Here is a 19,809-nt window from a genome sequence, read left to right as displayed (position 1 = left end):
AGCAAGTCAAAGATAACTCAGTAGTAACAGATGCCTGCTTAAAGGCTATCCGGGACCATGGAAGAGCTTCTGTTCAGTATGAACTTTGATGCCTAACCCCAGTAATTAGGACATTGCTGGAAAAACAAAACAAAACAAAACAAAAGGCCTGCTTGAGAAGTTTACAAGTGAAGATTAACACCTTTGATGACTAGTTTGGTCAAGCTTGCAGTGCATGAGTCACACAGTGAGATTATGACTCAACACAAATCACACTTCCTATTTTTCTGCTGTCCACATATTTGTAACTTACCAGGTACCTCCTGCATCCCCTTCCCCTTCCTTTTTTGCATTTAATATTCAGTGAAAAGTGATTATCCAATATTTGTATAATGTCCAAATTCAGTTTTTTGAGGAATTGAAACAAACTATTTTTTTTTTAATGACTTTGTACAGATCTGAAATGATGCTATTAAATCAAGGAGGTCACGGATGTCTAGGTTACTTCCATCATCATCATCTACTATTATTTATACCCCACCCAGCTGGCTGGATTTCCCCAGCCACTCTGGGCAGCTCCCAACATAATATTATTAATATTCTATTAATTTAAGTGGTTGCCCGATCAAACGCATGTCATTTTGGGTTTTCTCCCCTCCTACCCCAAATTATCATAGTTGTCATGCTGTCTTTTAATATAATTTAGAAGAGGAGAATGTGACACGGGCATGGCCTAATTCCTTTCACAGTCACTCTTGTGAAAGGAAAGGCAGAGAAAAAATAATTTGTTCCATGTGAGTTTGATTCCTTTTAATTAAGGCGTAGGGTTGATTTCCTTTCAACTGGTAGAATAATGACCTTATTTGAAAGGGCATAAGCATCCTGCAAGCTGACTTAGTGCTACGTGTTTCATTAGGTTTTGCACTAGCGACTAACCACCTGGAAGAATTAAAGTTATATTCTTATCTGATGCAGGGACATAAACTCCATTAACATTAATGAGAGTTCTTTGTGCACAGAAGCAACTCTGGTGATTTTAAAATAGAATTCAAACCAGGAATTCAGCAATTTGCAATAAAGCTGTCATAAACAAACACACACATATACTTCGTTTTTAATCTGCCAGCTGTGACACTCTTTATCTAGAACCCATAAATCTCTAGCAGTTCCAGCACGTTAAAAAGGTACAAGTTACATTTTATTTTACATCATTTACAGTGCAATTCTATGGCTGTTTACTCTGAAGGAAATCCCAATGCATCCAGTGGTACTTAATTTCTAGTATTTAGAATTGCAGCCTTATTACGCTTCATACCAGACAAAACAAAGAAAACCCACAGAAAAACCTAAAACACTTGCAATTTGTTTACAGTCAGTATCCAATTCTTACCTTTCTGACCAATACGTACATGTTCATTTTCAAAGAGTTCTAAAACAGTAAAGCAAGAAAAGAGTGCAAACAGTTCAAAACTATTTAAACTTTATAGAAGGACGTTTGATTTAACTATCAAAACATCTTAACTGAAAGCACGGCACCATACGTGCACCAGAATTCCAGGGAACATGCATTCATAATCCACATGTGCAACATTTCTCTCCGAAAAATGGCACCCGTCTGCCTCCAAACTACTTTTTAAACCCTTACCCTTTTCGTTCGAAATGTAATTTGAAGCAAGAGTTTGGTTTTTTTTTAAGGAAAACAATGCTGGTCCTCTCTCTCTACTCTAAAAGGATTAGAGGGCAGTTTGAGGATACGGTGATCAGAACGCTATATGAGATGGAAATTCAGAAGATGGGTTTGTGCATGTCCTTATCTTAGCTTCCCTGTATAGCCTGTTAGTGCGCTATTTTAAAGTATCATTTTATTTCACTCTCTCCTTTTGTAAACCACCTTGGGGGGGGGGGGAATTAAGGTTCCAAAAAAAAATTGTCTAAAATAAACAATGTTCTTCAAATGTGCTATTTCTCATTCATGAGACAGATGCTTCAACTATAGTTATAGAACATCAGCTGTGTTATTAATTTCCACCCATTTAAATTTTGATGGCTATCTGCTCATTCCCATCATGAGGCAGGTATTATTTCCAAGTGGCGAATGCATTACCAGCAAGGAGAGCTTCCTGTAATTTAGAAATGGAGCTGAAGAGGGCATATGCTAATCTAGTTAGATAATAAATAGAACACAAAAAGATGCCCTGAGGCTCTAACTACTTTGCTGTAGCACAAGCTTTGTCCTTCATCAGTTGAATAAAGATAAATCAAGATAATGTTAGGTATACAGAGTATTCTATACACAGTATGAATGCTGCTGGAGATAAAAGCCCTAGCCGCAATAACATTGTCCATCTCTATAGCATTGCAACACATTTCCTCTTGCTGTTCTGGATTAATCTGTAGTTCTAAACTACTAGAACCATTCTGCCTGACAGCTGGTTTTCAATATGCAGGGATTTTGTCTGAAGAAATTGCTAGTCATGTGATCCCACACTTGCACTCTGAAGTGCAGACGAAAGCTTTGTTGTTGTTGTTTAGTCGTTTAGTCGTGTCCGACTCTTCGTGACCCCATGGACCAAAGCACGCCAGGCACTCCTGTCTTCCACTGCCTCCCGCAGTTTGGTCAAACTCATGCTGGTAGCTTCGAGAACACTATCCAACCATCTCGTCCTCTGTTGTCCCCTTCTCCTTGTGCCCTTCATCTTTCCCAACATCAGGGTCTTTTCCAGGGAGTCTTCTCTTCTCATGAGGTGGCCAAAGTATTGGAGCCTCAGCTTCACGATCTGTCCTTCCAATGAGCACTCAGGGCTGATTTCCTTCAGAATGGATAGCTTTGATCTTCTTGCAGTCCATGGGACTCTCAAGAGTCTCCTCCAGCACCATCATTCAAAGTAATAATTCAAGGTAGTAAGACCAAAGCTTACTACCTCAGTAACAATTAGTTCTAACTTTTTTGGACTAAAATATTTACACTCAGTCTAGGATCTGCTATTTTCCAAATCAGGCTTCTCACATTTGCTTTAATAAAAGCAGTGTTTTAAATTTTGCCAAATTCCGACCAAGAGAGGGCTCCAGGAATGAAGATACTGTACTCAGTAAGTTTTGGCTTTTCCTGCTATCATTACCATACAAGTTATACTTGCCAAATCTCTTCCTACCACAGTGCAAATAAAGACACAAGAATTGTCACTGGAACAGACGTTAGCATCTATATCTCACACGAATCCTTGTAAGAACCAAGAACAATTTTACTACTTTAAACAAAGGCACTAACCTGGAGGCACATGTGCAGAATCATCAATATCCAGCTGGCCTGTGTTCAAGTCTAGCTCATTGAAATATTCTTTCTTGAGAAAAAATGTACAAAAAGCCCACAAATATTTTATCAGCAAAGGATATTTCTTTAAATTTTAATTAGTTGTCAACAAAACTCCAAATTTCTATCAATTAGAAATATGATTTATACTACAGTTGTCATCTAGCCCCGTCCTCTGACATAGGAATGAGGCAAGAATTGGCAGTGGTTGCCAATTAGGGGTAATATCACAAATGTTATGGTCTGTTTTAGTGCTGTGCAATTTTTCAATATATTGGCCAAATTCGGTTTTGAAATCACACCGCAATAACGATTTTGACCCAGTGTCAGGCTTTGGGGAATCAGCTCCCTCCCCTGTAGCCATAGATAAGCAGAACAAAGGAAAAGGAGTCTTCTTACCCGTTAGAAACTTTAATAATCACAGCGAGAGAACAAAGAACACATCTTCTACTAATGGCGGTGCTCCCAATTAAAGAGCCCACCCCCTTCGGTCCCTATGAACCTATGTCACTTCTACGTCTCGTAATCTGAGCTTGTCCCCTCTGTGGTTTCTGTTCTGCCACTTTCTGAGCCCTTCTCGACTTTGGGGAGGGTGGTGGATGAATGCTGTCTGTGAATCTGTTAACCTTCTCCCTTCCAGTGTTTCCTCCCCTAGCTGTTCCCCATCCAGTATATCCCAGCTTCTGCCTTCTGAACTATGTCCCTCTGCAAACCACTGTTCCAAAGCTATATTGTCCTCCTGCTCCTGGGGAGAGTCAGGATCTGGAGCAGGAGCAGGGGGAGGCTCCCACCATTCCTCCTCAGTGCAGCCCTCCGCAACACAGTCCCTGACACCCAGGAATACGCAGCAGTATGTAGCTCCTTGCGCGAGGGGAGAGCAGGGCAGCCGATTTCAAGGCACCACCAATGATCTCAGCTGGTGACGCTGCCGATCTGAGCTGCCTTCCCTCATACTGAAGGAGACCAGGGTAGCCAATTGCAAGGCGCTGCCTTCCCCTTGTGCTGATGGAGACCAGGGCAGCTGATTGTCCTCACTTCAAGGCATCGTGGCACTACCTTCCCTTGGCACTGAGGTGGATCAGCTCTTCTCAGTCAGCAGGAAAGCAGTGGCAGCCGCAGTGGACACGCTCTTTGCTGGCTGCTCCACTGACGGTGGCTATCCCCATCCCCTCCCACTCAAACCATGCAGTGAGGTGACTCCACTTCCTCTCCTCCCCCCCAACCATCCAATCTCCGTGGCTGCCCCTTCTCTTATTCCCATGCCTGAGCTGCACGTACCCTACCCGCCCGATACCTGTGACTGCTCCTTCTCTCATGCCCATGCTTGATCTCCCATTTCAGACATCGTGATATATCAGAATATCGCAATGTTTAGCTACTAATATATCACGATGCTGAAAACCAGATAACGCTCAGCTCAGCCCTAGTCTGTTTTTTAGCATACCTAAAATCCTTTGCATATATTGGGTTGCCCCACATTTTGTTCCAAAAATTGCTTTGCAGAGGTCACAACCATAAAGTTATTTTAAAAAGTAGGGGGTCCGTGGCTTGGCTTTTGAAAAATAGGGGGTCCTCAATAATTAGCTAATTGGGAACCGCTGCTGTAGGGCATTATTTAAACATGTAAAGTAGTGAGGAAATTTCCATCAGGAAACTCACATTGCCCCTGGATGTAAATTGCTCACTCAGCTTCTTCCTTCAACACAAGGACTTGGGTCCTTTGCTCGGCCAGAGCTCAGTAAACTCAAATTATTCCCTCACCCTCCAAGTGTCCTTTCCACATTCTCCCCTCCAAAATGTTGTTCAGAGCACTAAGCAGGCAGTGGTCACAATAAAGCAAAGGACAAGAACACCCACTGAAAACAATGCAACCTATCTGAAGGCCCAAACAGGAATTGTGAATGTTCAGTATCTCACAGTTAAGAAAATCTAGCTCTTTTGTTCATATACACTTATTTCTACTGTTTTAGAAATGCTTTTGAATGAATGAATGATATTTAAAGATAATTATTATTACCAGTTCAGGGATGTCCTTCACTTTCAGTGGCACCTGAATTAATCCCAGGTGGTTTCTAAAACTAGGCTGCTCACTGTTTTCATAATTCGGATTGCGAAGGTTCATCAATACCTTTAAGAAAAGCAATACAAGTTAGGGTTTTCTATTGGCCTGATCAAGAAGGCTGTTCTTATGTTGTCGTGTTCATTCATCACAGTAAGCCACTGTCAAATATTTCTGATTGCATGCTATGGTCCTAGGAAGCTTACTGTTCATGCATCTCTGGACTTGTGCTGTGTAAAGACAAGGTTAAAGAGACAGGAAGAGTCTGCTGTAGGTTTTTCATCTGGTCTCTTTTGTTTATATGAAACACTCCAGCTTGTACATGAATAATTTCTCGGAGTTAATACAGGATTATGGACTGAATATAAATTTATAGATGCAGGCCAAGCACTAAAAGGTTAACATTCAAAGAATGTCAAGAGATGTCAAGAAACAATAGAAAACACAAGAGACATAACGAAACACTGTTTACTCATGCAAAGTGTTTTCATAAGGTTAAACTGAGAGAGATTTAATTAGCCTTAATTGCAGATAAATGCTATAGTTACATTATAATTCAAGCCACCAGCAAAATAAAAAACAACCCAAGAACATATAAAGTTCAATAGTTCAGGCTCGCAACGTAAGCCTTCTATCTACATTTGCATGAGTGCAATAGAATGTTCATTAATATATGCAAATTAAGCTATGATACGAGTCAACCAAACTAATGGCATTTGCAATGCTAAAGTGGAAAGAAAATTCCTATTTACACAAGGGAATTTTTCAAATATGAGGCTTTCATTTACCTTCACAAACGGCATATCCATATGCTTGCTTTCTGTTCTGTTGTTTTTATTAGGCAAGCTAATGCAGATTTACACTGCCATACGGAAATAGTTCTTGGAAAATAAGATACCATACTATTTTCAGGTTCAAAAGATCTATCAATCAATTTTGTAGCCACTGGTTCAGGTTTCTTCTGCTCATGCTTTTCATTTTGGATTTTAGTAGTTGTTTCCTTCTCTTCTCATTAAAATATGTCGCTCTCTTCCTTGCACAAGTGGATTTAGACCTCTCTCACTTCTGAAGCCACACGGTAAAACGAGCACGTATGACCTTAAATATGGGGGCAGGGCAAACACACGGGAGGGGGGTCCCCAAAGGACACTCTGTGTTGTCCTCTAGCTAGACCAAAAGATTGAGGACATGGATTGTCAAACTGTTCTGGGAGCCATGAAAGTCCCCTGGAAACTTTAAGAGCTAACCGCTAAGAAGATTCGTAATGACAGGGAAGCTTTCGTGAAAAGCATTTCCCCATCACTACTGATCTTCTCCCTGCAGTGTGTAGCTACAATGTAGAACAATGCAATATATGCAGTGTTATGGTGGGCTCCAGAAAGCTTGGCCACTGCTATACATTAGCCAAATGTTGTTTGGGAATTTGCCTTGGCAATATGAATGGGGTTTAATGAACAGAGAAAGTGTGAAACTACTGACCTAGGATACAATGAAGTAACACAAGTGAGAACAGAGATACAAGACGCAATGGGTGGGATCCAGTGGTGACTGTCCTCAGAAAGGAATCTGTTGGCCATACAGGGGAGAAATTGCCCATACATTGGTACCTTGGGTTAAGAACTTAATTCGTTCTGGAGATCCATTTTTAACCTGAAACTGTTCTTAACCTGAGGTACCACTTTAGCTAATGGGGCCTCCCGCTGCTGCTGTGCAGCCATTGCACGATTTCTGTTCTCATCCTGAAGCCAAGTTCTTAACCTGAGGTACTATTTCTGGGTTAGCGGAATCTGTAACCTGAAGTGTCTGTAACCCGAGGTACCACTGTATTCCATCTCAATCTGCTTCAGGAGTTTGGAGAAGATTTGGGGGATGTTGCAGAGGGGGTTCAGGGCACTGGAGGGGCAAGGAGGATCATCAAAAAAGGCATCTGTCCATGTTCTGCGGCCAACTTTCCCATCTGATGAAATGCAGTCCTTATACTGACAGACTACTGTGCAACAGACTCTTGAATTGCGATTCTTACAGCTGAGCAGAATTTGAATGCTGACATACAAGCTGACTGATTGCTAAACGTTTGTTTCATTTCTTTCGTCTGTGCCCAAATTACGAGATAAAGCTTACTGGGTGGAATTCAACTTTGCACTAATTTGATTGTTTCAGCAGTGCAAGCGTTTCTGCTTGCCAGAGGAAACAATCTCCCGTCTCCCCCCCCCCCCCGCTGTTCTGAGGGTTTTCCTGGCCCATCCAGAGCTGATCTATTTTTTGCGGGGCAGGGAAAGAGAAGGGGAGGAGTAAGCCCACTGTACTAGCAGGAAGCCTTACACTGTCTTCCGCTAGCATGCCAGGTTAGCTGAATCCGGCCCAGTTTATGGAATTTATGGCAAAAACGCTCAAGGAGGTTATGAAACAGTGGCCTGGCAAGAATGCTGAGGCCAGTCAGAGAGGAAATTAAGCCCCCAACCCCGTGTTTCCCTACACTTGCCATAGAGCAACACCACAAACCTTTTCGGCTTTTAGAGATTTCCCAGTCCTGGTTTCCTCATTTTACTTCCATAACCATGCCTGTAGTTTAAGCTGTTGCTTTGAACTGGCAAAGTCTATATGAACTTCATAACTCCAATAAGACCCTTCATATTTTATTGTATAAAGATCTATAAATACATAATTGAAGATCTAACTTTATTTTTTTATTACCTCAAGAAAATCTTTAGGTGCGTAAACGGGCCTGAAGAGACTTAGATCTGAAATTAATAAGATACATAAAGTTATTTGATTAAAAAGAATTGTCTTTGTGGGGAAAAATATCGGGAGTGGTCCACAGCTTCCATCAGATTCTCAAAGGGGTCCATGATCCAAAAAACGGTTATGAACCACTGATGGATAAATTCGCCTAATACTAATTACAGCAATATGTGTTCATATCAACATAAATTTTGAATATACATTCAAAGCAAATTCTGAAGCATGCAATCTTATCATCAAGTATCAGCTGAAGTGCGAAGACAGCTGTTAAAAGCTAACATAAAGGCCAGATGTTATCCACATCTACACGAGATACTGCCACTTCCTCCCAGAATTCTGCCAGTACCTAGGAGACACTAATTTAAGCAGTCTGCAATCTCAATCTTAGGGTGCAGAACTAAATGCAGATATCATGGATTTAACTACAGCTTAATCTCCACCCTGTTTTAGAAAATCTAGTCTAATGAAGTGTTCTGAAAAACTCAAAAGCTCGCTCACTGTTTTATGATGTTTTGGTAATGCTCAATGGTGAACTTTGGAATCCTTAATAAATTTAATCTCACCAAGAAAGTATAAAACGGCCTCGGCCCAGTATACCTGAAGGAGAGTCTCCACCCCCATCATTCAGCCGGACACTGAGGTCCAGTTCCAAGGGTCTTCTTGCGGTTCCCTCACTGAGAGAAGTGAGGTTACAGGGAACCAGGCAGAGGGCCTTCTTGGTAGTGGTGCCCACCCTGTGGAATGCCCTCCCTTCAGATGGGAAGGAAATAGACAACTATCTGACTTTTAGAAGACCTCTGAAGGCAGCCCTATTTAGGGAAGTTTGTAATGTTTGATGTTTTATTGTTTTTAATATTCTGTTGGGAGCCGCCCAGAGTGGCTGGGGAAACCCAGCCAGATGGGCAGGGTATAAATAAGAAATTATTATTATTATTATTATGATAGTAAGATCCAGAGGCTTTTGAAATTAAGCTGAAGGCCACATGTGGCTGTAGGGCTGCCAAGCTGGACCTTCAGCAGACTGCTTTTCAGTCTGAGTTTGAGATTTGAAGCAACTTTCTCACCCTTGTAGGGTAACCTGCACACAAAGATGGAAAAGGGAAATGCAACTCCATTAGCTGAGCTGGACCTCTCAGCAGCTTTAGATGCCATAGTATCCTTCTGGGCTATCTCTTGGGAGTGGATCAGGAGGCAATGCGCTTCAGTAGCCCGAGCACTTCTGTATTATTTTTATTACAACATTTGTTAGGCTTACACATGCACATTTACACTACACTGAAGTACAAAGTACTGAATGATATCAATGAGATGTATTAATTTGTGTCCCTTCACTGTCAGGCGGCAGAAGAACCAACCCCCACAGCAGGTTGCCAGGAACGGACAATACAAGGGAAAGTCCTTACCATCCGCTTTTATTCAATATTCACAGAGAGAAGCTTGGGAATGCAGCTTCTTGGAATAATGGCGTTGTCCCGAGTCAGTCTCCACCCTCTCTGTCTCTCACTTCCTCATGCGTCATCACTATGGGTGCTGAAAAGTACCCTCTGCCTTTGAGCTCTTTGCTCTCCTACTTTCAAGGCCCACCGGGTTCTGGGAAGGGGGGTCTGGGACGCTTTCTAAAGACACTGAGTCCGTCAGCTGTCTCCCCCCTGGTCTTCTTTTTCTTCCTCCTCCTCCTCCTCCTCTCCCATCATTTCCCAGCTTTTCCCCTCATCTGCCTCTGAGCTGTGACCTCCCTCAAACCCCTGTTCTAATTCTGAACTGTCTTCTTCTCTGGAAGGGTCAGGCTGGAGAGGCGGTCTCCACCATTCCTCCTTTGCCCAGTCCCTGACATTCACTGACAGAAGGCTTTGTGAACTGGTGGAGGCTTCCATGAGCAGAAATGGGAAAGGTGGGGGAATTTTATAACCCCCCTTTGGTAATGTTCACAGAACTCTAGCCCAATGGTTGCCATTAATTTGATTTTGATCTGATTTTAGAATGAATTGATTTTAGAATGCTGTATTACTTTACTGTTGTTAGCCGCTCTGAGCCCGGCTTCGGCTGGGGAGGGCCGGATATAAATAAAATAATAATAATAATAATAATTATTATTATTATTATTATCACTCTTTCCCCTTCCCTCTGCACCCCATCACCTATAAAGGGTTGGGGAACCTTTGGAACAGAATAGGGAGTGGCTCGAGGGATGCAGGGGGAAAAGGAGGAATTTGTGTTTCCCCTCCCTTTCTACTTACAGAAGCCTCCGTCGTCTCTGCCACTATGGAGCCAGGGCAGGTCCCTGGGTTTCTCAGAGAGCAAGATAGCAAGGGCTGATGATAACTAGAATGCAGGCAGTGGAAATCTTACAGTGAATATGACAGAGTGTGGGTGCAAGCACATAATCGCGCCTACCAGGTGGCATTGGCAGCGGCAAAGAAAGCCTTCAGCTGCACTTTCTAGGGGACTGGTTGGTTCCAACCTTTCTTCAGGGTCACTGGAACCCTAAGGCCAACCATAATAGATTCACAGGAGGTCAATCCAGTCATGTTAGATAATTACCTTTCTACTCTGGCCTTCAGGTCTTCTTGAAATTGCTGTTAAACCAGGCACAGGGAACCTTTCTAGGAATGTTTTATGTTGCTGCTGGTTTAACATTGCAATGATTTTTATATCTTAATTTTGTTATGTGGTTCTGTATTTTATATTACTACTTGTGAACCACTCTGGTATTTTCTAAATTAAGAGTGCTATGTAAATAGATCAGATAAATAATAAAAAAGCCTCTCTATCAGCAGTGGGGCACAACTAAATAAAGTCATATTTGCATAAAGTAGGATTCACATACCTGGCTCATCTGTTCCCATTTCATTCCATTTACTTAGAAGTTCCTTTTGCTCATTGATTGATCTCTGTAAATCATTTAAAAAAATGCCTTTTGCAATAAGCCAACGAAGAACAAAAAGCAAAAGTTTCTGTTAGCATTTAATAACATGGATTAAAAATCCACCTCCACCCCATTAAATTAGGACTAGCTTTGCCTAAGTGCAGCATTCACAGTAAAATAAATTAACAAAGCTACCTTTTGTGCTAATGGAATGCCGAGTTCTGTACACATACTATTGAGGCTCTTCAGAATGCGTTTTTCCCAGTTTCCCTGCAACAGATGACACAAATCAATATAACGTTTCCATCTTTCCATCTATTTTCAATTTTTAATTGGTGTTTTACTTTTTAGCTTAACTGTATAATAAATAAAAAATGACAATAACAATTTCATTTATTTGACATTTTATACAAAAAAAGTGCAATGACTTGCAGCACCATGAAATATGAAACAGAGTCAATTAACACCAAACACCAAGAAAAACTAAATATATTATATGATATATGCCGTACTTCCTCAAACAGGCAATGTACCCACTGAATAGGTGCCACCAAACTGTCTTGTAGGGGTTGACACAGGTTGACAGCAAGTTGGCTTGGCCTAGTTACTGTTCCCAACTGCCACTGATATGGTTTACCATGCTGTTCACCAAAGCCACTGAGTAATTTGTGGAGGAGATTGGAATTTTTCTCTATATAAACAATTTCTTTTTTTAAAAAGCCATAGCTTAGATCAGGGGGGTTAAGAAGACTATAGCCTTGATCAGAGCAGGAGAAAGATGCTCCATCCCTCTGATCAACATTACAGCCTTCTAAAAACTTTTTTTTAAAAAGGAGAAATCACAGAACACATGCAGGTCCATGTTACATATAGTTTCATCCCCAGAACCATCACTTTAAAATAGAGAGGTGCAATCGTGCTAGCTTGGCAGCACTACTCTGGTGCTTTTTCCTCTAAAAATCCAGAACTGGAGTATTCCATATTGCTCATAGGTCCCACTCTGAGGACATATAGCAGAGGTGGGCAACTGATGGCCCTCCAACTTCCATCAGGCCCAGCCAACTTGGTCAATGCTCAGTAGTGATGGAAGCTGCAATCCACAGGTTTCCCACCCCTGACATACAGAAACACTTCCATTAAAAAGGTAAAGGTAAAGGACCCCTGGACGCTTAAGTCCAATCAAAGGCGACTATGGGGTTGCGGTGCTCATCTCGCTTTCAAGCCAAGGGAGCCGGCATTTGTCCACAGACAGCTTTCCGGGACATGTAGCCAGAATGACTAAACCGCTTCTGGCGCAACGGGACACAGTGGCGGAAACCAGAGCACACGGAAATGATGTTCACCTTTCCGTCGCAGTAGTACCTATTTATCTACTTGCACTGGTGTGCTTTGGAACTGCTAGGTTGGCAGGAGCTGGGACAAAGCAAAGGGAGCTCGCCCCGTCGTGGGGATTCTAAGCGCTGACCTTCTGAACGGCAAACGCAAGAGGCTCAGTGGTTTAGACCACACCGCCACCCACATCCCTATTAAAATTGTATACAAATACAGTATGTATGACAATACTTAAATACAAATAGTAAAATTAAATCACAGCAAACCTGGGCTTTCCTCATATAAGCCAAAGATTCTTTGGTGTGTTCAGGAGGGGCTGATGGGTGGCATGGTAAAGGGAACCTTGAGGAGGAAAGCAACAACAGGTTTTGTTTTTACTCCATTTATTACTTTGATTCTCTCTTCAGAGTTAATGCTAAAAGATTGAGTGCATCACCAGCACAATCATTTTCAGAGACACTAATGAGATAACAAGCAATCATCCTCAATTCACGGCCACCAGCCTTGTGAAACATTACTACATCCCATTACTTAACTCTGCGTTGAACAAAATATAATAATTTACTGGAAAAACAAACCCACGATGGGCCACTCAGACACATGCACAGTCATAATACCAGATAATTTCAGCCTTTTTTGGATTGCATATCTTTTAAAAAAAAACTTAAAACAGCAAAACATACTTGAGAGGGGAGACAGGGAGTGAATTCATTTCTTACTCCATCACTAAAAGATTCTCCTGGTACTCTGTCAGAATTATGTTCAAACGAAGCAAGTCTAATACCATGGTTCAAGTCAGGCATAGGCAAACTCGGCCCTCCAGATGTTTTGAGACTACAATTCCCATCATCCCTGACCACTGGTCATGTTAGCTACGGATGATGGGAGTTGAAGTCCCAAAACATCTGGGACTTCCGGGTTGGCGCCATCGCCGAATGGCGGACTCCCTCCGAGCTCCGGAGGGAGCCTGCTCGGCAGGGGCTGGGTCCTACCGCACCGGCGATGCGGGGACCCTTAAAAACCACGGCCACGAGGGCCGTGGACATGGAGACTCGGCTGGCACCGTCAGCGCCCTCCCGACTCGTGAAGGAGCCTTTTTAAAGGCTACGGATCGGGTGCCGGGGAGAAGCGTGGTGCTTTGAGTCCTCTGCTATCCCTGCCGAGCGCAGCCGCATGCCATCCGGCGGAGAGCGCTGACTTCTTCCATTGAAAATTCGGACTTTTTAACAACAACCCGTGAGTAATTTGGAAACTGGGTTTAAAAGGAGGAAAAAAAGAATTTCTTTTTGAATTGGACACGAGCGGGGGGGGATCCAAAAAGGAAGTCAGTCCCCCCCCCCTATTGTAAACCTTCCAAGACAAGGACGGGGAAACCAAGGTCCAAAAAGATTTGTATTGTTGATAAAAACTAAGAATTCCACGATGGGGAATCATAAGAACTGTGCTGGAGGACGAATTGAGGGAGAAGAAACGTAACCCCCCCCCCTGGGAACCGGGGTGATTGAAGAGAGAGCCTGGTGAAAAGAGTCGGAGATTTTGACAGCTGTCAAAGTAGCTGTCAAAGTCGGAAAGCAGAGAGGATTTTATTATGAGAACTTTGCTGGCTAAATTTGTTACAATTTGCTACAATTTGTTAAAACTTGGATATAAAATGGCGAAAATATAGATAACAATCGGACTTTTGGACTAGAGAAAACAAAGTTACAACAATCCCCCTAGAGGAGTTTCGGGACATTACAAAGATGGTCGTAAGTGGAAAAATACCATTGGAATTTTACAGAACTGGTTATCTTCTGGGAAAGCTGCAAAACGGAAATAATATTTTGTCTACAGGGTGTTCAGCTAAAGGAGACAATAGAATTTTCTATTGAAGAAAGGAAGGGACTGAACGCAAGTTTTTGTTCCTGAATAACAATAATCCCTGCAGACTTACTAAGCTTCTGAATTAGAACGTTTCAGCAGCGGAACAAGAGGAAACTGGACTACAATTTGGAAAGAACAATGGGGGGAGCTTTATTAAAGATCTGAAGTTAAGTGTTTTAAAAAATAATTATGAAAGGGAAAAAAAATAAAAAAAACAAAACCAGCAAGGAGTTGGGGGAAACAGGCGATTTATGGATTGTAAGAATTCCAGGCGGATAACATGGTTTGGTGGTCAGGGGGAAATTAAACCGGGGACAGAGGGGGAGAACTAAAATCCAAAGGCTTGTCAACTTCTTTTTTTTTGAACTGGCTTTGTTTCATCTATTATATCTTTTATTTCTTATTTCTGATATTTCTATTATGTGGGGCGTCTTTATTACTAAAAAAAGGGAAATTGTGGAATGAAAATGGGGTGGGCCCTGGGAAAGAAATTTTTGGTTTTTTATTAAGGGTATTGATGAGGAGTGTAGAAATCTTAAATTCGAATAATGGTTTAAACAAATTAAGTTTTTAATCAGAACCGAGAGCTTGTGGAGCCAACAACATGAAAAAGGAATACGGTAGGGGTGGGGGAAGGGGGGAGTCCCAGAAAGTGGATATATGAAAATAAGGATCTGAATGTATTTTATTTCTTACTTTCTGTATTTTTGAAACTTTTAATAAATATTATTTAAAAAAATAAAAAAAAAAAAAGAAGTCCCAAAACATCTGGAGGTCTGAGTTTGCCTATGCCTGGTTCAAGTCATGACTATTCAGTATATATTTCCTAACACATCAAGCCATAGTACCAGGCCACTAGACATCTGAGATTGCCAGGTTGTTCGACTTGGGAAACATATCCCCCCATAGCTAAGATGTTAGGGTGCAATTCTCCTCTTCTCCCCACAACAACTGTAACATTGCTTACACCCAACTCGCGGCTAGCCCCACCCCTCACTCCAAGCTGAAAAACTCTTCCAGCATTAAGTGAAAGATAACTCCGAAACCTCTGAGGTATCCACTCACTTAATACTGAGAGCATTTCAAGCTTCAGAGTGAAGCTTGTGGTGCTATAATTGGTCTACATAAATAAAAGCTATAGAGTGAGAAAATAGGAGCCATTTAATAGGGAATAAATTGGCTAAACAAAGTCTGATTGGACACTACTATTACAGCCAGACTTCATCAAAATACACTGAATTAGAGACCAACCTTTCATCCGCCAGCAAAACCATCTTGACTTTTATTAAGATGATTAAAACAAAAAAGCAGTATGTCTCTTTTGTGCCATTTCCCTATTCATTTCTGCGGCATTCTCTACACAAAGCAAAAATTATAATCCATTGCAGATTGAAAAAGTATCTGGCAAGGCCTTCTTTGATGTACACATTAAGTGATATTACAAATAATGCATGCAGATAGGAAGACAAGAAAGACTATGCCCCATCTCTAAAAATGCAGACAAAAACAAACTCACACACTGAGTTCACTATAAACAGCATTTTGCAGCTTCTTTTCCCATCCTGGTAAAATAAGAGGTTAGAAAATGAAAGTTAGAGGAACTCATATTATAAAAAAATACCATCAAACTTCTATGTGCACTTGGGAGTAAAAACCTTTGAAGTGAAGTAAGCATACAGAGGTTCCACTACCAAAAGCACTCTAAAAGCACAAGCCCCCTGCTCATTTATTCCAAAATTGTTTAACGGTACTACCCCATAGTATTTGTTTTACAGATTGCAGACTAAAACCCCAATCCTAAACACATTTGCTCAGCCGATAAGTTCCCTTGCACCCACAGATTTACCGTATTTTTCGCTCTATAAGACGCACCTTTTCCCCTTCAAAAATTAAGGGGAAATGTGTGTGAGTCTTATGGAGCGAATACAGGCTCCTTGGCTTCAGCGATAGCAACGCAAAGCCTCCGAAGCGCAGAGGGAGAGCTCCCCCCGCACTCCAGAGGCTTTGCGTTGCTTTCGCTGAAGCTGCCTGAAGCCCCTGGAGCACAGCGGAAACTCCCGCTGCGCTCCGGGGGCTTCAGGCAGCTATCCGCAAGCCTTTGGAGCGCAGCAGGAGTTCCCGTTGTGCTCCAAAGGCTTGCAGATAGCCACCTGAAGCCTGGAGAGCGAGAGGGGTCGGTGCACACTGATCCCTCTTGCTCTCCAGGCTTCGCTTCACTGGAGAGGCGCTGCACAGTTTTCCCTCTCTGCGCAGCACCCCTTCAGCGAAGCGGGAGGAGAAATGGAAGGGGCTCCGTTTCTCCTGCTGCTTCGCTGAAGGGGCGCTGAGCAGAGAGGGGGAGAAATTTTTTTCCCCTGTTCTCCCCCTCCTATGGTCCGGTGCGTCCTATGGTCCGGTACGTCCTATAGAGCAAAAAATACGGTACTTCTAAGTAAATGAATGGGATTCCAATTCAAGGTTGTGGCCCTCACTGCACATGACATCAGCGCATACTGTTAGCATGCAAACCATCTGCCTCAGCACAAAACTACATGGCTAAAAGACTGTACAAGCGAGCAGGCAGGCAGAGGAGCTCCAGAGTCGGATTAAGGGGCGTGTGACTGGTTCAGTTGCACTGGGCACAGAGCCTCGAGGGTGCCACAACTATGAAGTAGACTGGAAGATGAGAGGCTGTCGCTAAAATTTGAGACCCCAAGGTCCGCCACTGGCAGCTTGGAAACTGGAAAAGAACTGGCTGTTTGTTTTTCCTTTCAGGTGTTTACTCTTGCTGTAAGTGACTAGTCAAGATCTGTGTGCCAGTAACACTGGCAAATTTATTTACAATACAGGGGTAAAGCAAGCTTCAAGTACGTGGATGCTGCCCCAATATTCAGCAGTGAGGCAGGCTAAATAATAATAATAACAACGATAACAATAATAATTTTATTATTTATACCCCGCCCGTCTGGCTGGGTTTCCTTAAAAGACTTTAAAAGGTAACAAACTAAAGAACAAACCTGATGTCTTCAGAAATTCCTTAATATCTTCCTTCAAGGATTCTAGCTTAATTTCTGGATTGTGTAGACTGAGCTAACATAAAAGATTTTTTAAAAAAAGTCAGAAGTGTAAGCATTCTTTAGAAAAATTAAAATTTTAAAATTTTAATAGAAACGGCTATAGATATACAGTGGTACCTCGGGTTACATACGCTTCAGGGTACATACGCTTCAGGTTACAGACTCCGCTAACCCAGAAATAGTGCTTCAGGTTAAGAACTTTGCTTCAGGATGAGAACACAAATCGTGCTCCGGCGGCGCGGTGGCAGCAGGAGGCCCCATTAGCTAAAGTGGTGCTTCAGGTTAAGAACAGTTTCAGGTTAAGAACGGACCTCCGGAACGAATTAAGTACTTAACCCGAGGTACCACTGTATTGGGAAACAATACCCTAAATATTCTTAAGGCAGAGCAAATGTTGAAACCTCCAAAATGTATTCTGCTGCATCACAAACAACTCCACAAGATGTCACAAGCCTAGGCATGAGGTTTGTAAATGTCTGTGCAGCAGAGCTAGGAGCAAGGTAAGAGTAAAGCAGGGACTTCTGAGCACCATGAATATGCAGCAGCACACAGCTCATTCACATTAAATTATAGTTAAATATCAATTATGGCTTAACATGACGTGCTAACACAGCCACTATGAGCAAAGTCAAAGGAATGTTTTGACTTTGATCAGTTGGAAGGTGTGAAGGGGAACCGGCAATGAAAGGCTCCTATGAAATTATGGCCATCATTTTTTCTGTCTGTATCTTTGTGACCATTTGAAGTTAAGTGATCAAATGTCTGAAATATCTAAACAGTTTCCTTTCCAGGACTTTTCCTTCTAATTTTGCAATCCACAATTTTTTACCAAACAAAATTGTTTCTAAGTAGGTAAGCTACTAAAACAAAGAGCAGGACAGTAAATGTTGTGTATATTAGATATTATAAAGGACTGAATGTCCTGGACATCTGATTTGATTTGTCAATTAAATTATGCATTCTAGCTATGGAAAGAATGATGTGGCAGAAGGGAGCACTTTTCATGTTTAAGAAAAACATCCAAGTGGATGAAATGGAAAATAGCTAAAAAATTTTTGAAAAAGCTAGCTCTCTCACTCATACATAATTAATTTTGAGTTCAGAAAATTGAAATAACTTCAAAGATTATCTGAAGTGTCTGGAGTCCTTCATGTTGCTAGCTATCAATAAGGAAACAAATATATAAAGTATTTCACATATACATTACTAATAGCCATCTCTTATACATACTTTTGAAGCACCACAAATTGGTACTCAACTTAGTGTTACTTGTTTTGTGCTGAAAACATATAGCATCTATCAGCTGGCAACTAACTAATAATGACAACAATTTTACTGAAGAAGTGTGAATGAACACGAAAGCTCTGAAGAAGTGTGCATGCACACGAAAGCTCATACCAAGAACTAACTTAGTTGGTCTTTAAGGTGCTACTAGAAGGAATATTTTTTATTTTGACTATGGCAGACCAACACGGCTACCTATCTGTAACTGGAACAATTTTACTTTATTTCTTAATTTATCAGGTATTATACTTCAGGCTGTGTTATTTGCTATAAATTTCAACATAAAGGTGTATTGTAAATATCATTTTCTACACCACAGATTTCATCTGAGGAAAAGATGAATCTTCTAATAGCAGATGCTTCAGGAGACAAATGAGGGAAAGCAGGGAATGACTGTAAATAGTTACTGCTGTAGTAATGGAAAGCAATAACAGGTATTTATTGCAACTCATGTAAATAAATACCCCCTGACTTAAAATTGGTAGCAGGTAGCACTCTAAACTAAAAGAAGGAAGTAGTGAACTATAGCAAACAAAATTGCAGGGATATCAGCAAAAGGTTTACCGTCTGTAAGTTACAATGTTTATGAAACATTAATAACAAGTAAACTAAGAAGAAACACATTAAAGGAAGAATTGGGTCCAGCTACTATAACTAGACAAATTCTTCAGTAAGAACAGTATCTCCTAATTTTAACATAAGAGAAAATTATCACAAATTAATCAATGGCCTTAATTGCAGGAAGAATATATAACATACATAAAACAGAATATATAACATGTATAAAACAGGTCAAAAAATGCATTGGAGGTCCCACCGGCAGATGAAGGCTCATTACTCTGGGATAATCCAGTAATGTCCACCTTCTTGAAAAAAAGAAATCTGCTTGTGCAAAGGGACTTATCGTCTTCCTGCTCCAGCCTGTGTACCTCCTAAATCTGCTTGAGGGGGCCCCAACCCTTCCCAACAGATTTTAGGGGTGCACAGGGGACTGCAGGATGGTGGAGAGTCCCATTGCATGAGTGGGAGCCCACTCAAACTACATTAGATCTCAACCTTCGTAATTTTATTAGGTTGCTTAGATTCATCAGTGACATCGGTGACTAGTGATAAAGTTTCCAAACATATTCTCACAACTTCAAAAAGTTTACCCCATATTCACCGTATTTTTTGCTCTATAAGACTCACTTTTTCCCTCCTAAAAAGTAAGGGGAAATGTGTGTGCATCTTATGGAGCGAATGCAGGCTGCGCAGCTATCCCAGAAGCCAGAACAGCAAGAGGGATTACTGCTTTCACTGCGCAGCAATCCCTCTTGCT

At 41.6% G+C, this 19,809-nt stretch overlaps 1 protein-coding gene across 1 annotated transcript in view; it reads right to left on the bottom strand.

The window, feature by feature from the left end:
- The window catches only part of TBC1D19 (TBC1 domain family member 19), a 74,571-nt gene that overhangs the window by 52,426 nt on the left and 2,336 nt on the right, over positions 1–19,809 (bottom strand). Inside the window, exons 2-10 of the mRNA XM_081020050.1 lie at positions 17,148–17,220; positions 15,668–15,713; positions 12,555–12,630; positions 11,152–11,226; positions 10,918–10,981; positions 8,043–8,089; positions 5,307–5,417; positions 3,248–3,320; positions 1,370–1,408 (exon numbers count right to left, since the gene is read on the bottom strand). Of these exons, the coding sequence (XP_080876176.1) occupies positions 1,370–1,408; positions 3,248–3,320; positions 5,307–5,417; positions 8,043–8,089; positions 10,918–10,981; positions 11,152–11,226; positions 12,555–12,630; positions 15,668–15,713; positions 17,148–17,220 (604 nt within the window). The remainder of the gene's footprint in view (positions 1–1,369; positions 1,409–3,247; positions 3,321–5,306; positions 5,418–8,042; positions 8,090–10,917; positions 10,982–11,151; positions 11,227–12,554; positions 12,631–15,667; positions 15,714–17,147; positions 17,221–19,809) is intronic.

The sequence above is a fragment of the Podarcis pityusensis genome (genome assembly GCF_964106645.2).
Source record: "Podarcis pityusensis genome assembly, chromosome: 9".
In the NCBI taxonomy this organism is placed as follows: domain Eukaryota; kingdom Metazoa; phylum Chordata; class Lepidosauria; order Squamata; family Lacertidae; genus Podarcis; species Podarcis pityusensis.
Note: the sequence above shows the minus strand (reverse complement) of the source record. Positions and strands in the feature narration are given on the sequence as shown.